This window comes from Mauremys mutica, chromosome 17, assembly GCF_020497125.1.
Source record: "Mauremys mutica isolate MM-2020 ecotype Southern chromosome 17, ASM2049712v1, whole genome shotgun sequence".
Classification (NCBI taxonomy): domain Eukaryota; kingdom Metazoa; phylum Chordata; order Testudines; family Geoemydidae; genus Mauremys; species Mauremys mutica.
Genome location: NC_059088.1, coordinates 24,622,744 through 24,644,065, shown reverse-complemented (window position 1 = coordinate 24,644,065; position 21,322 = coordinate 24,622,744). Strand labels below are relative to the sequence as shown.

The 21,322-nt window shown below is 48.1% G+C and overlaps 1 protein-coding gene across 1 annotated transcript in view; it reads left to right on the top strand.

Annotated features, from left to right (window-relative positions):
- Positions 1 to 20,071, top strand: part of RNF115 (ring finger protein 115) — a 40,285-nt gene extending 20,214 nt beyond the window's left edge. The window contains exons 4-9 of the mRNA XM_044991129.1: positions 5,555 to 5,766; positions 7,666 to 7,737; positions 8,014 to 8,086; positions 11,457 to 11,550; positions 14,267 to 14,382; positions 18,673 to 20,071. Coding sequence (XP_044847064.1) covers positions 5,555 to 5,766; positions 7,666 to 7,737; positions 8,014 to 8,086; positions 11,457 to 11,550; positions 14,267 to 14,382; positions 18,673 to 18,804 — 699 coding nt within the window. The 3' untranslated portion in view covers positions 18,805 to 20,071. The remainder of the gene's footprint in view (positions 1 to 5,554; positions 5,767 to 7,665; positions 7,738 to 8,013; positions 8,087 to 11,456; positions 11,551 to 14,266; positions 14,383 to 18,672) is intronic.
- Positions 20,072 to 21,322: the final 1,251 nt, after the last annotated feature.

The following is a 21,322-nucleotide window of genomic DNA, read 5'->3' as shown; positions in this document are numbered from 1 at the left end:
CTTTCCCCCACATGTAGCAACGAACAGCGGTGATGGGACCCGAAAGGGGCCTTGTCCAGTCATCTCTCGCTGGCAGGAGTATTAGGAGACAGAAGAAGATAAAAACACAAGAACAGGCATACTGGGTCCATCTAGTCCAGTATCCTGTCTTCTGACAGTGGCCAGTGCCAGGTGCTTTGGAGGGAATGAACAGAACAGGGCAATTAGCAAGTGATCTGTCTCCTGTTATCCAGTCCCAGCATCTGGCAGTCAGATGTTTAGGGATACCCAAAGCGTGGGGTTGCATCCCTGGCCGTCTTGGCTAATAGCCATTGATGGATCTATCCTCCATCAACTTATCTAATTCTTTTTTGAACCCTGTTATAGTTTGGCCTTCACAGCATCCCTTGGCAATGAGTTCCACAGGTTGAATGTGCGTTGGGTGAAGAAACACTTCCTTTTGTTTGTTTGAAACCTGCTGCCTGTTAATTTATGGGGTGACCCCGGGATCTTGTGTTATGCGAAGGGGTAAATAACACTTCCCTATTCACTTTCTCCACACTAGTCATGATTTTATAGATCTCTATCCTATCCTCCCTCCCCCTCCCCGCAGTCATCTCTTTTCTAAGCTGAACAGTCCCAGGCCTTTTAATTTCTCCTAATATGGAAACTGTTCCATGCAATTAATCATCTTACAATCAATTAATCAATTACAATCTGCATATCTGAGGCTGTGTCTACACTACCATGTTTGTCAGTGTAACTTATGTCACTCAAGGATGTGAAAGAACACCCCTCTCAGTGACGTAAGTTATGGACAGCGCTCTGTCGGCGGGAGACGCGCCCCCATCGACACAGCTACCGCCGCTCGTCGGAGGTGGTTCAATTATGTCAGCGGGAAAGCTCTCGCCCACTGGCATAGAGCACCTTCACGAGTGATCTTACAGCAGCTCTGTTGTGCCACTGTAAGCTCGCATGGCCTCAATTCCCCTCTGCATTTCAGCTGGATATAGCATTCATCTAAATGAAACCATCACTGTGTGCTATTAAACTGCCGTGGTCTACTCCAGCAGTGACGGTGAGCAAAGCGATCTTTGCTTGTATTTTGTGTGGCAGTTCACACAGAGCTTTGGGATGTTCAGGATGAAAGACGCGATGGACGTATCAAGATTAGTGTTAATAATGAGCTTTTGCTCTTGGCGGGGTTGCAGGCGAGCGTAGCTGCATTCTGTTCAACAAAAGTTCCCGCTCAGTTCTGATTCTGGGGCGTGTGTTTGGTGAATCACAAAGCAGATCATAATCTTGATTTTATTTTTGTTTCTTCTCCTTCCCCTCGGCCTCTGATGCCGGGTTGAACTAATAGGCATAAAGATCTTGTAAACTGAGCTACTCGGATGCACAAAATAAAGCTGCAGTTTTCCACTCATACCCCAGGCTGATGAGGTGTCAGTAAAATGTGGATAGTAAATATGTTGAGATTATTCTATTTCCGTTGTACGATATGTTCTGTAGCATCTGATTCTTTTGGTACATCTCAAAATGCAGCTGTTTCTAATGTCATTTTATAGCGATGTGTCTAGATCACCTGACACTGGTATATCCAGTGTAAATTCCCACTGCTCCCGCTTCACACAGGTAGCTCTGTTGTCTGACACTACTTGCTTGCTTGCGCATTCTGAAATCTTTCATAAAAATCTTATAAAACCTTCTGTGCCCTCATAGTAACAGAGCATCAGTTACTACTGACTGAGCTATTTTGAATCGCAGGCTTGTTTAATCACGAAGAGGCTTTCTAAAAATGCAATAAAACAAAACTGGTTTTGCAGCCTAAGATTGCAAGTTAGCGCTTTCAGTTCTGAACGATGCCGTCAGAGGTCCAGGAGAGGAGACTGGGGAGGTTCCCTTGCTTCGTGACTGTCTTTATACGCCCCACTTCTTTCCTGCAAGCGGGTGAAAAGGCAAGGAAATCGAGCTAATTGCGCTGCATAATTTCATCAACTACCCCGAAAGCTCATGTCCTATGCAAATAGCACACCTGAGCCGAGCGTCTCGGCTTACCTAAGGGGTTGGCACGGAACCGACAGCTGTTCAGTTTAGTAAAGGAACAGGTGGGTTTCGACAGCAAAAGCAGCAGGTGTGTGAGCGAATGGAGCCTGCCCTGGTGGTGGTATAAACAAGTGAGTCCCCTCCTGGGCAGCCCTGCACGTGGCTCCTTGCCTCAGTTTCCCTCTTGGGTAACTCAGAGGACTCCACTTCAGGCTCTTAATTAAACTGGCCCCCAAGCGGGGAGGTATTTATTACAAAATGGTCGTGCAAATAGTCTGTAACAAATGTCCCGAAATTATAGTCTGTCTCACCCCAGTGCATCTAGTCCTTGTTCTTATCCTACCCCAGCATCTTCCGTCACAGCTGTCCTTTCCCTCTGTTGGGGCAGAACCCCTGCCCATCCTTTTGGGGTGCAACCCTGCTTTTCCCAGCAGGAACTCCCCCAGCCTCTCTGCTGGGAGCATCCCTCGCTCTCCCAGCCCGCTCTCTCTTCCTCAGGGTCCAGCTCTCCAGCAAGATGTCAGCGGGTAAGCCGCTCTCCTGCTCCCCCTGCCTTCCGCCCTCTCCGGCCCTTGGCTCTGGCGTAGAGCCTGCAGGTAGCTCCCTCTGCTGCTCCCCCTGCCTTTGGCCCTCTGGCTTGGGAACACCAGCCAGCAAACTCCGTGTGCTGCTCCCCTGTCTCAGCTTTCTCCCAGGAACCCCCATCTCCCCAGCAGCTCTCCTCCCCTGCCTGATTCCCCTATTCTGACTTCTCAATGACCTTTTTAGCCCTTCAGTGGGCCCAACAGGGAGCTCCTGGACCGGATCTGGAGAGCTGAGCCCAGTTTCGCTTAATGAGCCAGCTCACCTGTTGCAGAATGAACAGGCTACTGTTTGTTGCCGGCCAGAAAGCTGGGCTTAAACATATCAGTGGGTCCTACAAAATACGTTGCACTGTCTGACTTAGACGATTGGCCATTATCACCACAGCTGTTGTCTGTGGTCTGAACTCAGCAACCTGTTTCCAAGCCGGTTGTCCTAGCTAAGAGCAAAACGTGCTCTTCTGTTTCTATGGAACCTGGCGTTGGAGGATTTCAGATCTAATGCTAATTAGTCACATGCTGATTCACATCGCCCTCCGCGAGGGAGGCTTAATCCCCATTTTACAGGTGGAGAAATAGAGGCACTGGGAGGCGGTGTGGCTTTCCCAATGTCACACAATATGGAGGCTTAGCTTTTCGTCCTCTGCTCTACCCACCAGAAACCTCTCCTCCCCCACATCCCATCAAGACTTCTTTTTTCATCGGTGTTAAAACAAAATGCTTTAGTTTTACCCATTCGATCATTAAACCTAGTGCAGTGAAAGGAGCGGAAGCATTGCTGCTCTCCCCTACTGTTGGCAGAAAAGCTAATAAATATTCTGCTGCAAGGCCACGAAGGAAAAAGAACAGCTACTTTCTCCCTGGACCTTTGTCAGCTGATTGGGAAGAACACACGAGCGACCATCTCTCTGTGAGTCCGTCCAAGGCAATCGTGTTCATTCCGTCTCTTTGATGCACCGAGGTTCCATCTGGAACTGGCTGAACATGAGACTTCCATGGCCTGGTGTTACCTCCCTATGTGTATCCACCACGGCTCCTTTGCAGCTGATTTGAAGGTTAGATGCAAGGCTTAGATTAGTTCTCCCCTAGCCTTTTTCAGCTGTTCCTTCCCTTCCTCACCCCTTCTTTGCCAGAGGCACCTATAATGTTATTACCTGTTTTCCCCCATAGCTGTTAAAGCACTTTAAAAAGAAGGTAAGTACAGATGGGGAAACTGAGGCACAGAGAAGTTAAAGTGACTTGCCCAAGGTCACACACTGAGCCAGTGGCAGAGCCAGGATTAGAACCCCTGTCTCCAGAGTCCCAGTCCAGTGCTCTTACCAGCTAGACTATGCTAACACCCACTAGCCCAGGGCTTTGAGAACTGCATTTAGCTCCATTCTGGCTGAGTATGAGGAGTGCTATGTAAGTTACTAAAACAAACATGTAGTCTGCTTTGATAGCTGTGCATAAATCTGCCAGGGAAGAATCAACAAATTAGTCTAATTGGGGGTGATGCACCTGATTAGTTTGGGCTAAATTAAGCTGGTTGCCATGGTTCCCAGAGAATGTCTGGCAAACAATCTAAATTTGCTAAATTGCTTTTCTCAGGATGACTTTGTTTCCTCCCCCCGCACCCTGCTCTGCTTGACGTTTTACAAAGTTTTCCCGAAAGGCGGCTCTTAATTAACCGACTCCTTGGTTATAGCAGCCCTGCTGCCTCCTTCTGTCCGGTTCCCCAGGCTTGGCATAACCCTGCTGCCCCATTTTGCAGTACGCTGAGGATTTTTTGTCCCAGCAATTGCAGCTTCAAAGGCACGAACCTAGAGGTAATCTGTAGCCTGCAGCCCACAATAGCCTGCGTAGATGGAGTCCGTTATTTGTCAGTGGGGTCGGCCTTTTCAGACTGCTGACATGCAGAATATCCCCTGCTGGGTAGCAATGGCTTCTGGCCACTGCTGACCTCTGCCGGTTGGTACCTGCTGTGTAGTGAGTCCCTGATTACTTATCAGAGAGGCAGCATGGCCTAGTGGGTAGAGCGCTGGACTGGGACTCGGCAGACCTGCTATATGATCTTGGACAATTCACTTCCCTTCTCTGTGCCTGTTTTCCCGCCAGCCTTTTGTCTGTCTGCGTAGACAGCATTGCCACAAAGAGCTTACAACACGTGGCGCTTACTAGGTGTCTGTACAGCACCTGGCAGCTGATCTTGTATGGGGTCTCTAGGCGCTACGGGGCTACAGATAGGGCAGGGAGCTGTGTGTGTGAAAACTTGTTCTGCCCTGGCAGTACCTGCTCTGGGAATAGAGACTGTCAGTCTCCAGGGATGTCAGACTAACACTTGTCACTGCTATACTGTTCCTTTCTAAAGGGCCTTTAGAAAACCACAGCTCCTCTGCTGTTTAGCCCTGCATTTACGAGCAGCCGATATTTTCCCCTCTGGGTCCTGTCTCCATTGGAACAGAAGAAGCCTCACCTTTTGGTCTAGAAGTAATCTTAAAATCCATCACACTGGAGAAAGAGTCCAGATTTGCAGCCTCAGAGATTGTAGTCCTCTGTCTAACCCTAGAAGAGATACCAGCAGTGTTAGTGTCCTTACGCTGCTCTCATCCTGAGCCTCTGTTCTGCCCTGGGGGGGTTTCTGTGGCCTAGTCAGTCCTGGCCTCTGCTGAGGCTAGTAACAAGGGGCGTGGTGGGGGTGTCTGTCTGTCTCCCTAGGTGTAGTATCCTCCCCTCCCTGCTCATTCCACGGGCTACTGAACGTGCGCCACCATCCAAGTGGCAACAGCTTTCAGTCTCTATCGACCTACGTTAGAATCAAGCCAGTGATCAAGAGGAGAGAGATCCCATGTCCGCTACTGATCCCTTAACCCATCCAGTCCCTCTTGAGCTGTATTTAAAGCAGGTTCTTCCTTTCCTGCCCTAACAGCCTGGGCGTGTGTGTTGTGCGTGTCTTGGCTTCTCAACAGCTTTGGGACCACCTGGACCACACGATGTTATTCCCAGACTTCCGACCGTTTCTGAGCAGCAGCTCGCTGGATCAAGACAGCCGAGACAACGAAAGGGGCCACCAAGCACATGCGGATCTCTGGGGACCAAGCAGGCCCCCGCGGCTGCCCATGACGCGGAGGTACAGATCCCGGGGCAGCTCACGTCCAGACAGGTCTCCTGCTATTGAAGGGTAAGTGACGAGACTTTCAGTGTACTTATCGCGGCTTCTCTCGGGCCTCCCTCCTGCTTGAGCCGCCAGGCTTCCCAGACCCTTACCCCTCAGCAGACTCATCCCCCTACCCCCTGTGGATGACTGGGTCCTTTGTAAAGCCTGTTGGGGCCCCTCCAGAATTGGGGTTGCTAAAGAGAGGCATTGGACCCACTGCTTCTGGGGTGCCCCAGTGGTGCTACCAGTCTGGGAACAAGGACAGAGACGAGTCGTGACCTCCAAACCCCTGCACGGCAGTGAGATGCCCTCCCATTAGATTGTGGCGTTGGGCCCGCAGTCGTCTTAATTCTTAAGGCCTTGGGCATGGGGCGGGTCCTTAGATTTGGAGGAGAGCGGGAGTATTGGGTCAGAGTGCTTACCTAGACGAAGTCCCAAATTGGCACTGCGTTCATCAGCGGGGAATCCCCCTTCTTATTTGCATCCTAACCCGCTCTACCCGCCGCTCGTCCCTGAGCACACCCTCAAGCCAGGACCCATTAAGGGGCCGTGGGGCGTTCGTTAAGGGAAGGGGCTGCCCCTGCGGTCGCGGGACATGCTGCGGGAGGTACGAGAGCTCTTGTTTGGGGAGGCAGGGAGGACTGGTGCTATGGAGGAGAGAAGGGATTGGAATAATCTCTTTGGCTCCTGACTCCCCCGGATGGGAGTGTGCTCGGCCCAGTGGATGCTGAGAGCTAATACAATAAGGGGTCTTGGTCCTGCATCTGGTGCTGCGGCAGGTGCAGGAAGACTGGCTTTGATCTGTTGAGTATCCCTAGAGCAGGGGGTCCCCAACGCAGTGCCCGTGGGCACCATGGTGCCCGCCGGGGCGTCTAAGTCCGCCCGCGTACTGGCCGGCGGACAAGAATCCGCCGAAATGCCGCCGACAAGCTGCGTCATCCAGAGGCATCGCCGCTGAAATGCCTCCAATTTTTGGTGGTATTTCAGCAGCGATGCCTCTGGATGCCGCAGTTTGTCGACGGCATTTCGGCGGTGATGCCTGTCGACGTTGCCACTTGGTGGAATTTCAGCGGATGCTCCGCCGCCGCCACGGTGCTCCGTGGCTCGTCGTCTCGTGCCCGCCAGACGAAAAAGGTTGGGGACCACTGCCCTAGAGTCTAGGGCCCAGATTTTTAAAGGTGTTTCTGCATCGCTGGGCTCAGTGTTGCAGTGCCAAACTGATTTAGGAGCCTAAATCTCATTTTCAAAAGGGATTTATTTACACGTAGGAAGCGAATCCTGTTGACAGTTGATGGAATTTTTGCTCCTAAGTGTCTAAATCCCCTTTGAAAATGCGATTTAGGCTCCTAAATTAGTTAGGTATTGCAGTGCCTAAAATCCTTTACATGGGCCCAGGTTTTTAACTCTGAGTGTTCATTCATTTGCCATACCTGCAAATCCCATAACTCCTTGGATCCAGGGCATGTCATTTAAAAACCCATATTCTCCTCCAAAATCAGTGAAAACTATTGACTCGGAGTTGAATATTTTTCACTCTCCACTTCCTCCTCCTTTAATCTCCGTCCCCACAGCAATGAGAGCTATCGGGGTAGGGAAAAAGAGTCAGTGCCCTGGAAATCTCAACCCTTTGCTTTCCCTTCTCAACCCCTGGCACCATCTTGGAGAAGTTTGCATTGCTTTAACACGCTTCCTTCCTCCCGCCTGTTGGGCAGTCTTGGCTCACCCTAGGAGGAAAGATGTACAACAAAAGTGTGGCTTTCTGAGGGAGGGACCCAGAGTTGATTTTGGGAGGAGCTAGTGGTTTACTGTCCTTCTCTCACTAAAATGTCATTGCTTGCCTAGGTTTTTTTCCCTAGCCTGTTTGCTCAATTTGTTTTTTTTTGTTTTGTTTTTGTTATTTTTTTTACCTTTTCTTCTTAACAGAATAATACAGCAGATCTTCGCAGGGTTTTTTGCAAACTCCGCAATCCCAGGCTCACAGCACCCTTTTTCCTGGTGAGTAGCGAGCAGCGTTCAGCACCACCACCTTGGATCAGATCGTTGCAATCAAAAAGTGTCGTGCTGCAAATCTGTTGTGTCTGCGATAAATGGCACTCCAGCTCTGGTGCCGTCAGAGCTGTACCCAACTGAACGGCTTCATCTCTGGGATCCCACAAGATGTTGTGCTATATAAATACTGCTGGTGTTTGTTTGAATTTCAGTGCAAGACAATTTCTGAGCTGTATTGAGGTTGACAAAATTGCTCCCTTAACTGTTTGCCCCTATCTGCAGGAGTGGAATGCTGCACTCAAATCCAGGTGACTATGCATGGGGACAGAGCGGCCTTGATGCTATTGTGACCCAGGTAAGATTTGCATGTATGCTGATGTGGGGTGAGACCCAGTTATGCTGCCCAAGCTTTCTGATTTGTGCCAGTAAGATTTTTCTATCTTTCACTTCCCTCTCCTGTCAGTCTCACCTCCTTCTAGAGATAATCCCTTTTTCATAGATTTTTAAGGCCAGCGAGGACCATTGGATAACAGAGTGGAGCAGATAACAAATTATAAAATTTGCAGATGGCACCACGCTGGGAGGAGTTGCAGCCACTTTTGAGGACAGGATCGCAGTGCAGGATGACACTGACAAATTGGGGAACTGGTCTGAGTTGGACAAGATGAAAATCAATAAAGACAAGTGCAAAGTGCTTCACTTAAGAAGGAAAAATCAAATGCATAACTAAAAAATTGGGGATAATTGGCTAGGTGGTTGTACTGCCGAAAAGGACTTGGGGGTTTTAGTGGATCACGCATTGAGTATGAGTCAGTAGGGTGATGCAGTGGCAAAAAAAGGCTAATATCATTATGGGGTGTATTAACAGAAATAGTGTATGTAAGACACAGGAGGAAATTGTTCTGCTCTATTTGGCACTGGGGAGGGCTCAGCTGGAGACCTGTGTCCAATTCTGTGTGCCACGCTTCAGGAAAGACGTGGACAAATTGGAGAGGGTCTGGACGGGAGTGACAAAAATGATAAAGGTTTAGAAAACCTGACCTCTAAGGAAAGCTTTAAAAAAAGGGGAATGTTTAGTCTTGAGAAAAGAGTGTGGGGGCATCTGGTAAGTCTTCAAATATGTTACAGGCTGTTTATAAAGAGGACTGTGACCAATTGTTCTCCATGTTCACTGAAGATAGAAACAGCAGCAATGGGCTTAATCCACAGCAAGGGAGATTGAGGTTAGATATTAGGGAAAACTTTCTAACCCTAAGGGGAGTTAGGCTCTGGAACAGGCTGCCAAGGGAGGTTGTGTAATCCCCATTGTTGGAGGTTTTTAAGAACAGCTTGGACAAACACCTGTCAGGGATGGTCTAGGTTTACATGGTCCTGCCTCATCAGAGGAAGTTGGACTTGATGACTTCTTGATGTTCCTTCCAGCCCTACAGATATATGGTTCTATGATTAGATCATCTGGTTTGACCTCCAGTTTAGCATAGGCTATAACATTTCATCCAGTTACTGCTGTATGGAGCTCAATAACTGGTTTGAGTAAAGCATCTCTTCCAGAAAGGCATCCAGTTGTGATTTGAAGACATCAAGAATCCACCACTTCCCTTGGTGGTTTGTTCCAATTGTTAATTACTCTCACTTAAAAAAATTAGGCCTTATTTCTAATTTGAATTTGTCTGGCTTTGGTTCTTGTTACGCCTTTCCCTGTTAGAGCCCTTTAGTATCTGTACCCATGAAAGTAGTTAAACTCCATCATCAAGTCCCCTCTGGATCTTCTTTGATAAGCTAAACAGTCTCTTTTAGTCTCTCACTGTAAGGCATTAATTTCAGCCCTTAAATCATTTTTGAGGCTAATGATTTTGAGAGCAGCTGATCCACAGTTCCACAACCATCAGCCCCACCTCAGGCTCCTCGGTACCTGGTCTGAGAACACACCTCGCTAGTGTTGCATGTAGTAATTTGATGCAGCTCCCAGTGCTTCATTCTGACTCCACCTCAAACGTCTTGGTACAAGGGGATCCTGATTATGGTAGCAGTGAGGCTGCTAGTGCTTTAAGCTATTTTTAATTATCATCTAGAACACTCACAGGGACGAGAGTAGAGGAGGAGGAATTGGTTTTGATAATTTTTGCTTCATCTCTGCTAAGAACCAGCCCATCTTTACAAGCAAAGAGGATGGGGAGACGGGTCAGGATACTTGGGTTCCCAGCTCTGCTGCTGACTGGCTGTGAGACTTTGAGTGAATCTCTTCTTTCTCTGCTTTGTTTTCCCCTGTATAAAACAGGAATATCTGTCTCCTTGTGGGAATGGGGCAGCGTTGAGGCTTAATTACTGGACTGCTAATGCAGAGGCTTTTTGAGGGCTTCATATGAAAGCTGACGTTGAAGTGTATATTATTTCATCTCCTTGCCTTTTTGTGAGAGCAAATTCTAGCTGTGCCGCTATCTGCTAGGAAGGTTGCAAGTTCCTTGCAACAGACCTGCAAACCTTAACGATAGCAAAGCTAACTTCTTATCATTTATTTGTCTGACCGTAGCGCCCAGGTATCGGTTGTGCTAGGTTCTGTACAAACGCACGACAAAAAGACAGTCCCGGCATTGCGTTGAAGATTTCAGTTCTCGGCATGGATCCCTGTTCAGACAGATGCAGCTTTTATGTCTAGAGAGCTACAGAGCCTTCTGAAGCTATGAGTTACCAATTGCCTTCTGCCCACTAGGGTCTGTGCATCTTGGCTGAGGGAGAATTGGGTCAATTCCTTTCCCATCACCACCCCACAAGCCTTTTTTTTGGCTAATATGAGGACAGAAGGGGCTGGCTTGGGAGTGGAGCCAAATCTCTGGAGGGCAATGACTCCCCTGTCTTGGAGAAGATGAGCAACTAGAACATTTTTGTGGTAGTTAATCTTGCTGTGAACATGGCGTGCAGGCCATCTGTCGTCATTCGCCGCTAGCCACAGCTTTACAAACTGCCTCTCAAACGCATCTTGCTCTCCATCACAGCTTCCTCAAAGGAGCCCAGATCCCACATGTCCAGGGGAGGGGGCTTGGAGAGAGTCTCATTATGGTCATCGGGTGCCATTTGCTGACATCACCTCCCCCTCTATTCCACAAGCAGCAGTCTGGCTTCTGTGTGGACGTACAGCTCCTCTTGACTCTGCCTCCAGTGTCTGGAGGGGGCGAGTGACAGGTGCCGCTCAGGTCGATATCCCCTCTGTCATTTTATTGTGGTGTCATTACTGGGCTAGAGTGGGACCACTTGTAATTTCCTCTCCATGTCCTGCCCAAGTCCCAGCGTGTGCAGAACACTGCTGTGTATCTTCTTACGCCCACCGGGCTGCACAATGCCTTTTTCCAACCCTTCAGTCCTGAGACACCTCTGTCAACTCCCTTTCAGTCCAGTATCCTCCTCCCATTCCCTCCAGCCTGTCTCTTGGTTTTTTCTTCTCCTCCCCACCCTGCTCGTACAGCACTGGCTCCCTGCTGTGGTCAGAGAGCCTTCTCCTCTGCCGTTTCTGCCAGATGCAGCCTACCTGCATCCATTTAACATCAGATGCCGTCTGAAAACCTCTCTATCCTGTAGCGAGTGACTAGCGTACATTTTATGGTGCAGCTCCCTCCCTGGCCTGGTTAATGTGGTGGAGTAGTGTGGAGGCACAGCTTGAATGAGAGGGGTTCCACAAGACAAGGCTGTGTTGTGTTCTAAAACATGGTGTGTTTGTCATCCCCTTGCAGCTTTTAGGACAGTTGGAAAACACAGGACCGCCCCCAGCTGACAAAGAGAAGATCACCTCTCTTCCAACAGTGACAGTAACTCAGGAACAAGTCGGTGGGTTAAATCCAATAGCTGGTCGGTCTTCCCATGTCTGATAATGCTTGACGTCCTGCTGTGTGTCTTCTACCATTTGGATGCATTGCTAGATCCACACTAGTGCTCATCCATAGGTTCCTAAGGCTTTTCTGACTTAAGCTTCCCTATGTTAATGATTAGACGCTTTGCCTCCACCACTGCCTGCTATCTCCCATTCAGTAGTGTGTTGTGTGTACCCTCTAACATCTGCTCCACCATCTAGATGAGTCACTCAGCTCAAGCAATGGAGGGTTGTGCTTTTTAATTCTGGAGATTCTGCTGACCACTCGGGCTACCCTGACTCTGGAGGTGGGCCTGCTTTGATCCCTTATCTCAATTGCCCTCCCAAAAGCTAAAATGGTCTGAATTGTATGAGTAGCAGGCATTGGTTGGTAAAGTCAAGGCTTTGGGCTGACAGCGGCATGCGTGGTGCATGTGGTATGTTGCATTTATCCAGTCATCAGAAACACGCCTTTTGCTTATTTGAGCTGTTGCTGCTCTACTTTTAACTTACCTCCTTCTATTCATGTTATCGCCTTCTGTTTATCAAATCCAAGGGGGGGGTTGCATGTCACTTCTCCTTTCTTAGCTGGTAAATACAACTCTGAACAGATTCCTACCGAACTGCCCCTAAATCCTCTTAAAATGTGGGTGTAAGGATCACAGGTTCCTTTGGCATAACTGACAGCAAAGAGTTGTGTGCGTTTCATGAGTACTCACGGTTTAACAGTTGGTTCAGCAACGTGTGGTGTATTTTTGTGGGTTTTTTCTTTTTTTGTTTTTGTTTAGTGTGTTTGCAGGCGTGTGTGACTCACAAAGTCGCAGTCTGGATTCTTTCCCCCCTATAAGCTAATGTGTTCCCTGAAACTAAAATTGTTTTGAAGACGCATTTACCAAAAAAAAAATCTGTTTCCATGGTATCTGTTTTTGTCTGGATCTTTTTATATGCACGAGTTTTAGTCTCATTTATGGAGACTGAAGAGGAGCGTGTATCTCCATATTATAATATCTCATGCAAAGCAACAGCAAGGTCTGCCCTGTGTCTGTGAGCTAGCTGAGCATCTGTTGTGCTACCAGGCAACTGAGTCGGGAATTAATGTGACAGGTTCAGTATCTCTGCTGGCAAAGGACACAAGCTAGGAAATGTGTTTTTGGGGCTGGAGTTGCAGTGTCAGTGCAGCACTAGTGGTGCCGGGAGAGCAGCTCTCAGTGTCAAAATTGGGATTGCCCTGTAGCCAACATGCTCTTTTCCTGGGGAGGAAGAATCACTAATCCTAATTCCATAGCAGCATTGCAAAATTAACATAAGAACAGCCATAACTGGGTCAGATCAATGGTCCATCTAGCCCATACCCTGTCTTCTAACAGTGGTCAATACCAGGTGCTTCACATGGAGTGAAACAGAACAGGTAATTGTGAGTGATCCGTCCCCATCATCCACTCGCAGCTTTTGGCAGAGACTAAGCTCTCAGAGCATGGAGGTGCATCCCTGACCATCTTGGCTAATAGCCATTGATGGACCTATCCTCCATGAACTTACCTCGTTCTTTTTTTGAACTGTGTTATAGTTTCGGCCTTCACAACATCCCCTGGCAATGAGTTCCACAGGTTGACTGTGTGTTGGGTGAAGAAGTACTTTCTTATGTTTGTTTTTGATTTCATTGGGTGACCCCCTAGTTCTTGTGTTGGTGTTGTTGGCACTGTCCTACGCGAGTGAGTTTATTAGACAAGTAAAATGCCCTTAGTTTGATTTTCATTATCGGTCATCTTTTGTGCCAGCCTGGTAAATGTTAGCATCCACTAGAGGCTGTGTAGTCCCCAAGGCCCTATATTGGAAGATCTTTAATAGCACTTTGCAGAGCATTAACTATGTAAAAAAGTCCATTGTGGCCCCAAGATCAAATATAAAGCAGACTGCGAGCCATTAAAGTCGCTGAATGTTCTCCCCTCCCATGTATGTTTTGGAGTCCAGCCATCAGGAAACAGTAACTATAAAAACAAAAACAAAAAAAAGTTATAATAAAAATAAAATTTGAAAATGGACTCGCCAAGGCCATAAAAAGTCAATAAAATAATGGCAAAGGCATTTGAGAAATTTACTGCTCTAGAGCTCGATCCTACAAACACTGTGTAACTTCACCCCTGTGAGTAATCCCATTGACAGAACTAGAAACCACTATCCAGCTCAGACCCTCCTTCCCTAGTTCTAAACTCCTCCTCCCCATCTCTGGGACCTTTCCTTTCCCCTTTCCTGTGCTGAATTTTCCCCCCCCCCCAATTTATTCTCTGTTTATCAGTGCGGGGTGTCCGGTACCTGTTCTCCGTTACTGTCGGTCGCCCGTCAGCAATGGGTAGGGCGCAATGGGTAGTGCACTCTGGATAAAATATCTCCTTATTGTGCCATGCACGGGAGACCTAAACAAAAAACCAATCCATCCTCCATCATTTCCTCATGTCTGCAAACTCAGCCATGCACCTCTTCAACAACTGATCACTGTTCCCCAGCTCGAGTCCTCCTGTCTGCATCCCTCTGGGAGAAATCAGCTGAGATCAGTAAGTGAATGCGGCATTTGATGCTCCATTTTGGTAAGGGTTTGGCTGTTGTAATTGGGCCCAGTATGGATTAAGGCCGTGCAAACAGGTCTCTGCTGTGTCCAGCGTGCTAACCCATTCCCTGTATGAATCTGTCCTGCAGATACAGGTTTGGAGTGTCCTGTGTGTAAAGAAGACTATACAGTAGCAGAGCAGGTTCGACAGTTACCGTGCAATCACTTCTTCCACAGCAACTGCATCGTGCCATGGTTAGAACTGGTAAGTGTGTGTGAGAGAGAGAATGACACTGTGCTAATACTGACTGCTCCTCGCTGTCTCGTACCTCAGTCTTGAGCTACTAGTGCATGTGGTACATTGACCACACTATCTGCCACTTAAATCCAAAGCTCTTTCATTTCATGACGCCATAATATTAATCATCCAGCCTTTGAGACGTGTCTGGTCCAAAGCCGTCCTTCAGGCTGAAGTAAAGTGGAGACTTGGAGAAATTGCTAATGGATTTATGATGCTTTTTATCTGTCACCCAGTCAGATCCTGCTGGAGTTAGCATAGTCCAACTTGTGCCATCTGACAGTTGGTTGTTACGTGTGAAACAAGCTGGGGTCTCTGTCGTAGTGGGAAGTGTCGACTTGAAAACTCCCCCACCACTTCTCATCATCCTGATATCATGGAATGAATGAATCATGTCGATTGACCTTCCTGCACCCCTCCTGGCAGGCCTGAGGATGCATAGGCAGAGAGTGGGGGAAGCTTGCAGAACAGCACAGTGCCTGCCTAATGCACAGAATATCTCTGTCTCCACCACCTCTGATCCAACCCTAAGAAGATACTGTAGAAGGAAGCATGGCTTAGGCCATTTGTTCCTCTGTGAGCTGAGCTTAGTCCCTGCACCTTTCTGCCTCAGTTTCCCCCCCTGCCAAATGGAGAGAACTTAGCTCATAGATTTTAAGGTCCGAAGGGACCATCGTGATCATCTAGTTTGACCTCCTGCCCATCACAGGCCACAGAACCTGACCCACCCACTCCTGTAATAGACCCCTAACCTCTGGCTGAGTCACTGAAGCCCACAAATCACAATTTAAAGACTTTAAGTTACAGAGAACCCACCACTTACACTAATTTAAACTTGCAAGTGACCCGTGCCCCACGCTGCAGAGGAAGGCAAAAAAACCCCAGGGTCTCTGCCAATCTGACCTGGGGGGAATTTCCTTCCCGACCCCAAATCTGGCGATCAGTTAGAGCCTGAGCATGTGGGCAAGACCCACCAGCCAGACACCTGGGAAAGAATTTTCTGTAGTAACTCAGAGTCCTCCCCATCTAGTGTCCTATCACCAGTTACTGAAGATGGCTGTTGATAGCAGTCGTAGATTGGCTACATGCCATTGTAGGCAGTCTCCTCATACCATCCCCTCCGTAAACTTCTCCAGATCAGTCTTGAAGCCAGTTAGGTTCCGTCCCCATCTTCTTTCTCTTCCCACCCACCCCCCGCCACGCCACGCTCCCCTTGAGAGGCTGTTCCAGAACTTCATTCCTCTGATGGTTAGAAACCTTCATCTAAGTTCAAGCCTAAACTTGTTGATGGCCAGTTTATATCCATTTGTTCTTGTGTCAACACTGGCGCTTAACTTAAATAACTGCTCTCCCTTCTTGGTATTTACCCCTCTGATGTATTTATAGAGAGCAATGGTATCTCCACTTAGCCTTCTTTTGGTTAGACTGAACAAGCCAAGCTCTTGGAGTCTCCTCTCATAAGGCAGGTTTTTCATTCCTTGGATCATCCTAGTCTCCTTTCTCTTCACCTGCTTCAGTTTGAATTCATCTTTCTTAAACATGGGAGACCAGAACTGCACACGCTATTCCAGATGAGGTCTCCTTGTGGCCTTGTTTAATGGTACTAACACTTCCCTGTCTCTACTGGAAATATCTCACCTGATACTTCCTAGGGCTGCATTAGCCCTTTTCACAGCCGCATCACATTGCTGGCTCCTAGTCATCCTGTGAGCAACCAATACACTCACGTCTTTCCCCTCCTCTGTTGCCTCCAACTGATAAGTCTTCAGTTTACAGCAAAACTTTTTCTTGTTAGTCCCTAAATGCAAGACCTTGCACTTTGCACTATTAAATTTCATCCCATTTCTATTACTCCAGTTTACAAGGTCATCCCGATCATCTTGTAGGATATTCTGGCCCTCCTGCTTCTTGCCTAGACCTCCCAACTTTGTGTCATCCGCACATTTTATTTTTGTGCCAAGGTCAGCAATAAAAATGTTAAGTAAGATTGGTCCCCAGACCAGTCGCTGAGGAACGCCGCTAGGAGCCTCCCTCCAGCTTGACAGTTCACCTTTCAGTATGATCTGTTGTAGTCTCCCCTTTAACCAGTTCCTTATCCACTGTTCAGTTCTCATATTAATCCCCAAACTGCAAGCTCAGAAGCCTCAATGGAGCACTTGAAGGTAAGTATTCCCACCATTTGGATTTAAATTGGTTTGTGAATTCATCCCTTCTTTGTGTTGTCGATGTATCTGTTTTAGTGACTGGGGACCCCCTTATGGTAATATCAGAGCTCCTCGGAGTCTTTAATATTTAGACTGATGACACCCTGAGGCATTTGCCTAAAGTCGCGCAGGGAGGCTGTGGCAGAACAGGGATCTGAAATGGAATCAATCGAAGAGAGCTTCAAATACTGCATTGGTAGCAAATGGTGGTTCGTTGCTGCCATGTTTTCCCATGAAATCTTTCCATTGTCGCTGTTGTCCACTCATCTTTCCTGTCTTCTTTCCTATGTAGCCAAGTTGTTAAAGCACCTGATTACAAGATAGTTACATATAATCTGCTTTTAGAAAGCACCGAGTAACTTCTATTAAAAAACCCTTCTCTTTAGAAACGTACGGCTACTTTTCTACCATGTCATTCTCGTGCTGTGCCAAATAACGTGTCACCAATTAATTTCAGATCCATTCATCAGTCCCTTGTAATCCATTATCAAAATAGCAAACAAAGATGATGGTAGCTACTGGTTAATAGTTACATTACATTGGCCAAACAACTGGCAGTCCTGCCATCATGGACTGTGATCTCAACAGCTCTGAGCTAAGCAGGGGTGTATTGGGTTAGCCCTCGGCTGGGAGACTGCCAGGGCGGAATGAAATGGTGTTGGTTAGAAGGGGATGGTCTTTCATCTGAGTCGGTGTTAAAAACTTGCCCCAGCATATTGTTCGGGGCTCTTTGCAGTGTCGTTCGGATAAGGCCCTAATCGCTTCTTTTCACGTAGACTCAGCAGCGCTGTTCACAAGAGTAGGAGCGTTAACCCGTGTGCTCTCTCCACATTCTGCTGTGGGTCACCACGTTCCACTTACGTACTTGGTAGAATCCCTGGCTCTTTCTTAGCACTTCTCATCCATAGCTCTCCAAAAAGCACTTCGCAACAGTCAACGGTGTAAATTCCCCCCACCCCGCCTCCTGCCATTTCAACTGGATGCTGAGTCTTTCCTCCCTTTTCTAAACTACTGTATAACTAGGATTGGCAGAATTTGATTTTTTTTCTAATTATTTTATTCTTAGTATTTTTTCTATTTTTAGCTGCTGTTGTTTTGATAGTTTTGGGGATAGGGTTAGGGTTTGGGCAGCACGGACAGCGGGGAGCTGGGGAAGGTCCTGGGCTGCCAAAGGGCTTGAGAGACCAGGGCACAAGGTGTGGGGGAGGCTGCAGTCCTCCTGGCCTGGCAGAGCAGAGATCCCCACCCAGGACTGTAAGGAGGAAGACGAACCCCCAGCCCTGGGGGAGGCCTGCTGCTGAACAGATCCTGCCCCTGAATCGGCTCCTGTGCTCCTGGCTGGTGAGTGAGCGAGCGGGGCTGTAACATTGGAGCTGTGGGCTGGAGACATTGGAGCCCTGAGGCCCAGAGTGCAGGGAAAGCTGCAGTCCTGGCAGGGCAGAGTAGAGACCCACAGCGCTCCTGGTTGGTGAGTGCAGAGGTGGGGGCGGATCCTTGACAGCATGGCTTCAGAGGGCTCCCTGCACTGCCAGAGGAGCCATTCAGCAGTGGGGTCACCTCCCGCCTGCAGCTGGGTGCTCGTTGTCCTGCTTGCAGTCCTGGCGTGTCTGATCTGCTCTGCGGCGGCTTGGGGAGACCACTGCAGCTCTGCTGTCACAGACCCGCTTGTTCACTCTTGTGACAGCAGTGCTGCAGGGGGTTCCCAGCAAGGCCGGTGACAACGGATCCCTGCAGGCACGCTGACTTATCTATTGGGGGGTTTTTTTTTTTCATCAACTTAAGTGTGTCAGTTGAAATCGACATTTATCAATAGTTATCCATTTAAAATCAGATCCTGCCAAGCCTCTATATAACGTTGCTTGGCACTGCTAAATCAGCTGTCGTGCACTAACCCAGAGGTGGCTGCATTTTGATGGTAGGTGAAGGGAATTCCTCCAAGTAGTGCACATAAAACACTTGTGGGGTGGACAGTTGCTATATAAGCAACGGTTGCTAACTGGTTACCAAGGTGCTGGGGATGGGCTTTCACTGTACATTCCTGTTTCCATGTCAGCACGACACATGTCCAGTCTGCAGGAAGAGCTTAAACGGCGAGGATTCCACTCGGCAAACACAGAACCCGGAGGCCTCAGCAAGTAACAGCTTTAGCAGCGAAAGCCAGTTACACGATCGATGGACTTTCTGAAGCTTGAGGGCTTCGCGGGGGCTTTGGCCGTAGTATTCTTACTACAGTTGTAAATTGTATTATAATTAAAACCGACAAAAAAGAGTAGCAGGAAATATAGGGGAGGGAACCCAACCCGTGATATTTCTGCAACGAGTACTGTCCCTTTCCAAAACTTAAATTAGCATCTCCGAGTGAATCGCATCTCCATCAGAATTGCCTCTTTAGTCCTGAATTCAGAGTCTTTGAGTGAGTGATTTGATTTTTATACTTGTGAAACCTTAATTAACGTGGTTCTTTCAAAGCGTGTGAGGAAGGGAGCATTTCCATCTCTACAGGCTCCCTGGAGTCCTGAGCGCTGTCATGCAGCATTCAACATTGAGATGGAATTCCCCCCACCTCACCCTCAGTGTTCCTAGATAAAATACCATGAAGAGGTGTGGGGCTGGGGGGAATACTCCCTCTTGATCAGATGGGAGCGGCTGCTAAGAGATGCAAACAAGGATTTTGACACATCTCCCTCACTCCATTCCGCTCTCCTAAAACAGAGTGGGTGAAATTGAATCCATCAGTGTTTACCTCTTGAATTCAAGTGAAATATACACAGTGTTCTAGGTTACTTATGGAGGTGTGAGTGAGAATTTATAAGATAAAAGGGGATGGAGAATCTCTTTGGATCAAAACGTCTTGCCCATGGCTTTTTTTGTGGGGGGTGATTTTTGGCCGGGAGATGCAGTGTCATCCAGAATTCTGGGGAGCAGGCATGCGCAGAACGTTTTTGTCTCATGACCTGATTTTTCTAGTCTTTATCCATGTGCCGATGTTCCCAGGTTTGTCCAAAACGGGTTGTTTGGATTTTTTTTTTTAAAACCCATCTGGACAGTAATTCATATAGGATCCTTAACTGACTTGTATCATATGGACCACTTTAAGGCATCCTTCAGGTAAACAGACTTAACTGTGCATAACTGTTTTAATGGCTGGTTCTTCAGTGTTTAACATGAAATCTTAATTCTCCTAGACCGATAACATTAAGAGAATCTTTTTTTTTATTTTTCACTTCTGTAACATTTCATCTTGTTTTTATCGTCCAAATCATGTTTGAGCATAGAATGCCCACTCACCCACCTGTGGCAGTGTTAAATCAGTGGATCAGCCCGGAGGAAAGGAGAGGGTAGGTCGCGTCTAAAATTGTTGCCACTTCATTGCTGTAACAGTGTACCAGGTACACTTGATTTAAACTAGTGTTTCGTTTGCTATAAAGTCAAATAAAGGCCTTTCTAAAGAAGATCAAATGTTGAGAAGATTGCTGGGGGGCTTGCAGGGGTGGAGGAGGGATTTTGAAAGGTACCAAAAGAATCACTGGAGACAAAATAGGCAGGAGTGTTGCAGCTTCTCTATTAAAGAACATAGGGTCTAGCTTAAAGGGGCCCTTTATGTTAAGGGCTTAATCCAGGACCATTGGGAGTCAGGAGAAAGACTCCTGTGGGCTTTGGAAACTGACCTATATTCTGAATTGCCAAGTACCAGACTGAGGGTAAAATTATAAAAGCACCTAAATCTTGTTTTCCAAAGTGACCTGGGTCCTCATGGATAAGGTGTTGCGGGGTTGCTAGTGGCTTTGGGTGGCCAACTTGAAGGACCGTAAAGGAGACTGATTTTTCAGAGAGTCGGTCTGTAGCACTTTCTGAAAATTGGGCCCCCTTCAGGCGTTGCGAGTGGCACTCCCCGCAGTTGAGGCACCCGGAGTTACTAGTGGCTTTTGAAAATTTTGACCTGTTCTATTGAAAGTCAGCGGGACTTCAGCTCTGAGGCACCTAGGTCACTGGTGAGAATGACGCTCGGGCACTTGATTGGGTTGGTTAGAAAGCTGTGCCCTGGTCGCGGCCCAGCAGAACAATCCCAGCGGACACTGTTGTTAAGCCTGGCTCCGGAATAGCATTGCAGAGTGCACTGAGTCGAGATTTGAGGCACGGAAGCCGATGGGGGTGGAACAGGATGGGCGTGCGACTCCCGGCAGGGTGTTCTTGTGGAAGGGACTCTGCTCTGGAGCTTGCATCCTAGTCAGGGTTTAATTTCTAACAAAAGAGGTAACAGGGCTCAAGGAATCCTTTCACTTTTGTAACTGACGTAGCAAGGCCGGAGGTACCAGGGCTATGAACTGCCGAGCCTGGAGTTGCGGGGCTCATCCCTGGCACGAATGAATCACTGATCTTGGTCCAGCAGAGTCCAACGAATGCCGGGGAGCATCTGATTCCCCCTGGTTAAGATTGGGACCGTCTCGCTGCGTGCACACCTAGATCTATGTTAAAAGGTCAGGATGCAGTAGAATTTTCCTAAGTGTTGCCTGCTCTAGGAAGCCCCGCCCCCAGCACAGGCTGACCTTGGCATCCCTCTTCCCCCCCCCGATCCAGAGAAGGTGCCACACAGCTCAGTCTGGAGGGTCTAGTGCGCTGCCCGTAATGTGCATTGAATTCTTCGGCGCCATCCACACCAGGGATCTCCTGCTGGGGGAGGATGGTTTATCTTCCTGGCTATA